The sequence below is a fragment of the Pieris napi genome, chromosome 2 (genome assembly GCF_905475465.1).
Source record: "Pieris napi chromosome 2, ilPieNapi1.2, whole genome shotgun sequence".
In the NCBI taxonomy this organism is placed as follows: Eukaryota; Metazoa; Arthropoda; class Insecta; order Lepidoptera; family Pieridae; genus Pieris; species Pieris napi.
In genome coordinates, this window is record NC_062235.1 from 3,312,223 (window position 1) to 3,321,678 (window position 9,456).

General features: G+C 34.2%; 3 protein-coding genes across 3 annotated transcripts in view; 2 read left to right on the top strand and 1 right to left on the bottom strand.

The window, feature by feature from the left end:
- The window catches only part of LOC125060975 (dynein intermediate chain 2, ciliary), a 22,319-nt gene extending 21,496 nt beyond the window's left edge, over positions 1 to 823 (top strand). Inside the window, exon 17 of the mRNA XM_047666109.1 lies at positions 665 to 823. Coding sequence (XP_047522065.1) covers positions 665 to 751 — 87 coding nt within the window. The 3' untranslated portion in view covers positions 752 to 823. The remainder of the gene's footprint in view (positions 1 to 664) is intronic.
- LOC125060984 (ribitol 5-phosphate transferase FKRP) lies at positions 820 to 5,322 on the bottom strand. Its single transcript, XM_047666121.1, has 5 exons — positions 4,428 to 5,322; positions 4,096 to 4,278; positions 3,709 to 3,881; positions 2,849 to 3,128; positions 820 to 2,237 (listed from the first exon to the last, which is right to left on the bottom strand). The coding sequence occupies exons 1-5, from the start codon at positions 5,169 to 5,171 to the stop codon at positions 2,115 to 2,117; spliced, it is 1,503 nt and encodes a 500-aa protein (XP_047522077.1). The 5' UTR covers positions 5,172 to 5,322; the 3' UTR covers positions 820 to 2,114.
- An 872-nt stretch (positions 5,323 to 6,194) lies between these two features.
- LOC125060778 (ATPase ASNA1 homolog) lies at positions 6,195 to 8,958 on the top strand. Its single transcript, XM_047665841.1, has 5 exons — positions 6,195 to 6,440; positions 6,523 to 6,628; positions 6,780 to 6,965; positions 7,445 to 7,582; positions 8,028 to 8,958. The coding sequence occupies exons 1-5, from the start codon at positions 6,322 to 6,324 to the stop codon at positions 8,478 to 8,480; spliced, it is 1,002 nt and encodes a 333-aa protein (XP_047521797.1). The 5' UTR covers positions 6,195 to 6,321; the 3' UTR covers positions 8,481 to 8,958.
- The last annotated feature ends 498 nt before the right edge of the window (positions 8,959 to 9,456 follow it).

Consider the following 9,456-nt stretch of genomic DNA (forward strand, 5'->3'; position numbering starts at 1 on the left):
CCTCTAACTTCAATGGCGTTTCCGACTCTATTCTGAAACGATTTTCTACATAATTTCAAGTATCGACATCAGTACTTGCCAAGACGAATAGATATGAGATAACTTGCATCGTATTTGGTTTTTGTCGTTAAAATATGACGTAGGTCGATGATTAGGAAGTTTCTCTCTAAAATCTCACATATTTAAAACTTTATATTTATAGATTCGTTATATAAAATCACCAGCATTTAGAAATTCACAGTGATTTTTTCTACAAATTCTAGTGTTGTTTTAAGTTAATATAAAATCCAGTGAAAAATTATAGTAAGCTTTATTTGTATTTTATTTTTTATATGATTGGACAATTCACACCGATTGACCTAGTCCCATGCTAAGCTGGTGAAGCTTGTGTTATGGGTACTAGGCAACGGATATACATACATATTATAGATATATAGACATACAAATACGTATTTAAACACACAAGACCTAAGCACAACACCAAATGCTCATCACATCGATGTTCGTCTCAGCCGGGGATCGAACCCGGGACCCATGGATTCGCAGTCAGGGGTACTAACCACTAGACCAATGAGCCGTCATACTTATAATTCATTTCTCAATCATTATACTAGGTTGTATGTTACGAAATATTTGTTGTTAAACAATATTTTATCTTTTTTAGATCATGAAGTTGGACAAATTGTTAAGCTTAGTCCGTGATCCGCCATTCCAAACTGGAGTAGTCGATGAGAAATTTGAAGATGATTGAATTTATTAGTGTTTTATTGTTATTTAGTTTTTAATATTGACTTATTATATACAAAATAAAACATCAAAAATATGGTAATTTTTATTTTTGCTATCAAGCCATTAAGCGAAGCATTTTAAAGTTATTTATACAATTGGTAAATCACAAAAGTATTGCTTACAGGTTGCTATTGAATGAAAGAGCCTTCTATTTATTGTCAAGAGTGCCACAAACTCATATGACCCGGTAGTGAAAACGGACTTGAGTTCTTATTCTTACTATCGGATTACATGTGCAACACGTAAAAAAATTTATAAATTTTACATAATTTTTTTAACATTTGAAAACATTTTGTTTTCGATTATAAGAGATTGTAACTAAAACAATGCTAGCGCTTTGTGTCATATTATTTACGATAAATACAACTATTAGTAAATATATTACGGTTACAGAATCGAATAAAAATACTGATGTACCAGATTTTTTATAAATCAGTGATTATTTCTGCGTAGTAATGACCAGGATTCTATTCTAGTTGACACCTATCACTAGGTATATGCCAGTACTGTTGTCTATGACATAATTGTGCGTTATTTTTAAATTATTAAACTCTAACAAACAAAACATCACCATTAAATGGCTTAAATATAAATTTAAACTCTGACTAGATAGAGATCTTTACAACCTTGAACGATAATATTATCTAAATAATAAATAATTATAAATATAATCCCACATTTCAAACAAAAACACAATTCTTATTATATCAGTTAAATCTTAAATGTAATGTTCAGTTAACTTATACCTACCTAATGAAATATAAACTTTAGGTTACCTAAAGGACATATTAAATAATTTTCCAAAATTTAATGATAATAAAATATTATTAGATTTTTGATACCTCAATCATTAAAATATAATAAAAAAAACATACGTCATATCATATAACGTTTAAATGGCTACATTGCCTTTAAGATAAGTATTATTAATACAGTTGATAGTGGCTTTTTGTATGCAATGCAATTTTGTGTTTGTATAAAGTTTTATTTTTAGTATAATTTTCTAATTGTACGTCTTGTCTCCAACAGCAACCTTATTACGTACCTTCTATTGCTTGATGTGATCAAGTTTGTTTACAGAGTATCAACACAAGATAAGATTAAGTAATTATTGTATGAACTTTGTATTGGTGTTACAGAGTATGAGGGCTAGTAATTAATCACCTGTATTAGTATTATCATTGACCGTCTTGTTTCTAACTTAAATAATATCACATAGTAAATAACCGTGCTCGAAAGCATACATCTCAATTTGGACATTTTTGGTATCGTGTATTGCGAAGCAAAAATAACTTAAGTTATAAAGCATAATTTTACCATCAAACTTACGGATAAATAAGTTTAGGGCCAATTTTCTGGCATCTCTCCAGAGAATTGGCACCTAATTTGAGATCAAGAAATGCGCGTGCGTCATTTGGTGCTGGAGCTTGTCGACCTGCGAACTGAATCTGAAAGGCAACATTGTTTTACGGTTGTGACTCATGGTGATTCTTAATTCTAAATTAAATCATATTTATTATAAAACGTGGACTGCGTTTATTACTGGTTACAACCATGAATATCATTATAAATAAAGACTAGCCGTTTCCCGCCCGCTTCGCTGGTCGAATTCAAATAGGAAATAAATAAAATTTTATGTCTCATTATAATTTTTTTTTCATATTTTTATTATTCTTCATTTTAACTTCTCGCTAGGAAAATTGAAAATTTTCGGAAATCCAGTTTTTAACAGATGTTAACGTTTTGAGGTTCTAGGAAGCCTCCCCGAATGTTGCCGCGGTGAAGTCCGTATGTAAAATTTTCATAAAAGTAAAACAGCAATAAAAAAATGAAGGAACGTTAGAATTCGAAAAATAAATAGCCATAAACCATCTAGGAAAAATTTCGTGGTTTAGGCGTGATTGAGCCTCAAACGAAGACCATTTTCATTATATATATATATAATAATAGAATAGATATAAAGCGATCGGATAGTAGAATTGATCACAATTTACACATACACGGTATGAAATTTTATTGTTTCTTTTTAGCCAATAAGTACAAATTTTAAGATATATACCTGAGCAAGCGGGTGCAAGTGTCTTTCAGGGAACTCTCTCTGATGAGCCATTACCCAGTCAGCTGGCCACATAGTACCATTCTTTGGTGTAAAGGGAAGTATCAGAACATAAACTCTATTTGTAGCCGAATAAGCCACTCTATAGTAATGTCCTTTCGTTGCACGTTCCCATACAAAGCCATCATTGTCTGCACCTCCACGTTGGAGCCAAGAAACTCTTGGCAAGTCGGCCGAGTGTATGCCGATTTCTGCATATTCCGCCCAAGGTAAGAGATCGCCCCTAAAAACAATTTTTAACTAGAAGACTGTAACGAGGCCGATGGCTGGCCATGCGTCATACTCGTGAACGGGTGCTACTTGTGGTGACTGGTCGGACTTGGATTCGTGTATGTGGTGATGTTAGTTATTTCGACTATGTGTATGCGTGTTGTTCCGACGAGAATGTAAGTGCGTGCTCCTATTTCACCATGCCTCCTGCTGATAGAGGACAACTCTTTGTTTTTAATTTATGTTATAATTATTAATTACTTAAGATGTCATGTGGAACATGGTGTAATGGTTGCAGCTTCTTACAAACGTTGTGTAAAAAAAAAGGCGTTTAAGACGAGTGGCGGAGAGTTTATTGCCAGTTCTTCTCTTCCGTTCTACGCCCTTGATTTGAGAACTGGCACTAAATGTAAAGTTAGAAGCATTTCATATTTCTTTTGACGATCATAAGTGTACAATGTGTTACCTATATGATTAAATGATTTTTAGATTTGAATTTGTAAACGCAATACTGATATTTACAAAATCTTAAAAGTTTAGCATCATCTTAACACATAAAGCCAAAGTAATAATAAAATAAATTTGAAAGTTACCGTACTACTGCACCAAGTAGTGAAGTGGTCTCAAGCCAACATCTAGCTCCGGCTTGTAATAATGCTCTTAGAACATGAGCTGCTGTTCTGCGTATATTTCTCCTACAACAAGGAGGAATATTTCGGCCAGAAAGTATATAGGATGGTGTACCTTGTACAGGCGGAAAACATCGCTGCAAAAATAGAATTACAAATATGCAACCCATTAAAGAAAAAAACCAATTATTGAATACTAAAAAATTACAATACAGAAATTCCAATAACCTGATCTTTTAGCCCTAACACAACATCAAATTTTCTAATTACATTTTAGGGACCTTGACTTTGTTAACAGCTTTATGTTGAAAGGATATTTAAATTACATTTTATTAATTTACTATAAAATACCTGAGTTTCTCTTTTGCAACCATACCACTGGACTCTGCCATCATCTCGTACAACAGCTTTTACACCCAGCTGTTTATATAGTGCTATTCTATATTCTCGTTGCCGTCTTGATGCTTTCTGCTTTGATATAGGAGTCTTTAATACGCTCCTACCAGAACTAAATTTGCCATCAATTATTTGTATCTGAAAAAGATTGTTAATTTTCACTTTTTCATAACACAGAAATATGTCTTTTAAAAGTCAATAAAATGTTAAACATGATCAAAAGACACAAATGCGTTTTATATAATAAATAAAATAAAGGCACAGTTTTCTTATATTAATATACTTACTTTTATTTTTCTCACTGCAGTCTGGAGATACAGTGACTCAGGAAAAGGAAACAAAAATGGATCAGGGAGTGTGTGTAATATTGAAGTCTTAAATATAACAGCATGCTGTCCTTGCACTGCATCACATATCTTTCCTGAAGCATCTTTGCTGTACTGCAGTGTCCAATCTACAAAGTTCCATTTCACTTGCTGACAAACTAATCGGGAACCACCAACACCTACAGCTGTGCCTTGAGTTGGAGCGCTTGTAGCAGCCAATAGTAATTGCTGAAGTACACGACGCGTTACACGTGTCGAGTCAGGTACAAAAAGCACGTACTCAGTAGAAATGTGGGATAGAGGCTTTAACTCGTTAGGAGAAGAATCGAGTTTAAGATCTAACGATACTATTTTCACATTACGTAAGGTATTGTTTGATGTCGAAAATTGATAAGGTGGATATTGTGGACTTTGATTTAGAATCAAAATTTGCATATTAGGATATGCCCCCACAAAAGATGCAACACTTTCGGCGACATCGTTTTCAAATTCCTCAAACTGACGAAAAACAAGAGTTACTAATTTTGATAAGTGTTTAGTGACCCTTGTATGACTGTTCAGCGCTGGAGCTACAGTTACAGGAGCTATCGGATAAAATTTATAATGTGGTAAAATATAACCACATAATACAATGAAGGAAATTATAAACACATAAACTTTTAAAGAAAGACGACCTCGGAGTAATCGATGTAAAATTATTTTCATACTGAATCTTTAGTATTCCAGATTCCTTTATAGCGCTTATAATCATACTATTAACTTATTCATAATTCTTTAGCTGCCTATTCAATTTAAATTTCCGGCGTCTTTTTATTTAATATTTTGTCTATAAATATGATCAATGATCAGAGAATAGAGATTACTAAATAAATAGTACTATAGTAGACTGACAATTGACAACTGACATTGAACTTAACATTACGATATTGTCATTTAGTTTGGCCCTTCGACGTATCGTCCCTTCGACGTATCGTCGACGCGCCGCGTTACGTGAGGAACGCGACTATTTCGAGAGACCTGAGGCAGCAAGGTCTGGACGACTTTATTGGCGAGCTGGCGAGGCGCATGTTCGAGCGTGCGGACGCCTCCGGCTTCGAGCACCTCCAGCGCCTCGCCCCGCATCATACACGACCTCCAGACCACAGGCGAGCCTTCCGGAGTCTGATGAATCCCAACAACATTTATGACAACATCAACAACATCCAAGACTAATGGGCTGGACCCCTCCCGTCGGCGTCTCGGAGCGCGCAGAGGATTCGTCCGCTGGTCTGCCTCGCTAGGCTTCCCTCGGGTAACCGTGGGTCTCACCCGGTGCAGTACGACCGCGCCCACGCGCGCCCGTTGCCGCCACGGGGGGGCGTCACCAGCCCCACTGACATGAAACGAGAGGCGCTGCGTGAGCGAAGACGCTCCGCAGCGCAAACGAGGTTCAGGGCTGCTCCAGGCCCGCTCCAACGACCGTCCCGCCGTTGAGCGGGACGCGTACCCCGCAACCCCCCGCAAGCCCATGGGCGTAACGGGGTTCCCAGCGCCACTTAAGGGTGATTGCGCGGAAGAAAGCAGTTGGCTTGTTGGCTTGTCATTTAGTTTGAATGTAATTTTTATTTCAAAGTGACAATTAATGACATTGACAATACGAGTTAAAATAGAAAATCCTCATCCTATTGTCATTTATCAGTTGTCAGTTGTCACTCGATTTCCTATTTTCCAAATTCCAACTGTTTACTGATTACTCGTCATTTACTTGTGTACTCTACTAAATCTGTGTGTCTCTATGCCCTAACTTTTTGTGGTTACGGTTAATTAATTTTTATACTACGAATTCTTATTCCAGTTAATAAAATTATTTCTAAATATGGGCGATAATACTGATTTTGAACCACTAGAGCCTTCTTTGAAGAATGTCATCGAACAAAAATCATTGCGTTGGATTTTTGTTGGTGGTAAAGGAGGTGTTGGTAAAACTACGTGCAGGTAAAATATTAGGTATTAAGCCACCGCGTAATAAGAAGTTATAATAAAACATCGAATTTATTATTCCCAATTATTATTACAGTTGTAGTTTGGCAGTACAGCTTTCCAAAGTGCGAGAATCAGTTCTCATAATATCTACAGATCCAGCACACAACATTTCTGATGCCTTTGATCAAAAGTTTTCAAAGGTAAGATATCAGCAGAATGACAGAATACCTTTTTTGTTTTTTTTTACTTTGTGTAATTTGTTGCTTTTTAAGATCATTGATTTTGCTATAAACTTTACAATTATAGTCATAATTTAAAAAAGGAGTTATAATTAAATGACACATAAATCAGGTACCAACTAAAGTAAAGGGCTTTGAAAATCTTTTTGCTATGGAAATTGATCCAAATGTTGGATTAACCGAATTACCTGAAGAATATTTCGAAGGAGAAGCAGAGGCAATGAGATTGGGTAAAGGTGTGATGCAGGAAATTGTTGGGGCATTCCCAGGAATAGATGAGGCTATGAGTTATGCTGAGGTATTTATATTTTTTGCAATATTGCACCAATATTTTTTTAGGCCATTGTAGTAGGTCTAAGAATTAGATTCAAATTTGAGACCTAGTAGCCCTAAGTCTGATTGATGTTGGATTTATGTCAAATCCAAAATGTTTTTGTCATATTATGGAAATCATACTTGCCTTAATAGCAACATTTGGTTGAGACAGCGCTAAGTATGATTCCAATGTTTAATCTTAAGCGGGCCATAGATGCTTTTGCTCAGGAACTGATCGGGCGGTCCGTGTATTGCAAATATATATTTAGTATGGAAACTGCAGATCACCATGCGCCGTCTAAGGACTGCTTTACCCTAAATGTTTTGGTATTATACTTAATTTGAAGTTAAGACATAAATTTGAAAATTTTAAAATAGGTTACTAAAATAAAATTATAAATATCTATGAACAAATGTAAAATAAATAAATGTTTCATATCAGTAACAATGTAACATTTCCAGGTTATGAAATTAGTAAAAGGCATGAACTTCAGTGCTGTGGTGTTTGACACTGCACCAACAGGACACACTTTACGTTTACTGTCATTCCCTCAAGTTGTAGAGAAAGGGCTTGGTAAACTAATGCTCTTGAAATCCAAGGTAAATTATATAAATGTTATCTCATTGATTTGTAGAAGTGACCTAATTTTGTATGTATATACAGTCAAAATCTGTTACAATGCCAACGAAGGGACTATACTCATATTTGGTTATTATTGGGTACTTAATATACATACATGTACATAGAATTCAGCTGGGACCTTTGATTTTGGTCAATACAATGATGTTGTCATAAACAGATTTGACTGTATATACAGTCCATCATTAAAATACTATACCATTATAATTATTTTATTGACTGGGATCTTAATGACCAAACACATAATATGAAGATATAGTTGATACAATATGAAGCATAATTCTGTGCCTATTTTTCTTATCATTATGGGTTAGTAATGTTTTTCTTCTAAGATAATTTTATCACTAAGACAATCTAATCTTGTCATTTATATCCTAAATCTATTATTATTTCTGTAATTTCCAGGTAGCACCATTCATCAACCAAGTTGCATCTCTATTTGGCATGGCAGACTTTAATTCAGACATGTTTAGCAATAAAATGGATGAAATGCTATCTATCATACGACAAGTGAACACTCAGTTCAAAGATCCCAATCAGACAACTTTTGTGTGTGTTTGTATAGCTGAATTTCTGTCTTTGTATGAAACAGAGAGACTTGTTCAGGAACTTACTAGGTGTGGCATTGATACACACAATATTATTGTTAATCAACTTTTATTGAAGGCTTCTGCGCCATGTGAACTATGTGCAGCGAGGCATAAAGTGCAAGAGAAATATCTTGAACAAATAGCAGATTTGTATGAAGACTTTCACGTCACAAAATTACCACTTTTAGATAAAGAGGTCAGGGGTGCTGATGCTGTTAATTCTTTCTCGGAATATTTGCTTAACCCTTATAAGCCGTCATCTCCATAATAAAATCCTTTATTGCAAAATGTTTTAAATACTCTATATTGAATAGTATGTAACAAAAACAATATATTGTAATAATTTAAACAAAAGACTGCAGGCTTCTGAACTGCATTTTATAATGATTGACATCATGGGAGATAGATAAATTTCAATTCTATAATTTTTTTTAAACATTAATAGTTTTCAAAAGAAATAGGCAGTATTTTTTTTTCTACATAATATGTATATTGTAGGTTAAATCTAATGTCAAGAAATTAAATTCCAGTGCCTGACAGCTATATTAAATACACACATAATTTTTTATTAGTTTTAAATATTAATTGAACTTAGATGATTGCTAGAATTAGAAGATTCATATGTCGATACTAGGAAATAGGAATACTGACTTCGTAATACAATCCCATATTATTTCTGGCGTTTTTTTGCTGTATTTATTATGAAAACGTAATTTATATTTGTATAATTAAAATATTGTTGAATATACTTATTTTTTAATACCTTACGTCTCCCATAGCAAGGAACTCCCAATTCTCTTTTCTATATGCAAATTAGTAGTCATGTAAATACTCTTGTAAATTCCTAAGCAAGGTTTATTTTATTTACGGTGATTATGCTTGCGTAGTTGGGTCAATACGTCATGACGCCATCTAGAGATTAAATTTTGTTAAATTGCCTTATATTAAGAGAACATTTATAACGGAAAAATATATTTTTTAGAATACAAATAGTGTCGGGTAATCGGTTGATTAGGTGTGATTGACAGCTAGACTAAAACACTGAAATATTTATATGCAGCATTGAAGGCATGGGTCAGTATAATATAGCGCCATCTGGAGCAATGTAAACCCACATTGTTTTATATAAAGAGAACATAATCCTAACAGGAGTTAAAATTAATAAAATGTTAATTAGGTTACTCGGGATAAAATATTCTTTTAGGAAAAAATTGCGAATTTCTCGTGCCGACTGTCTTTTGGGT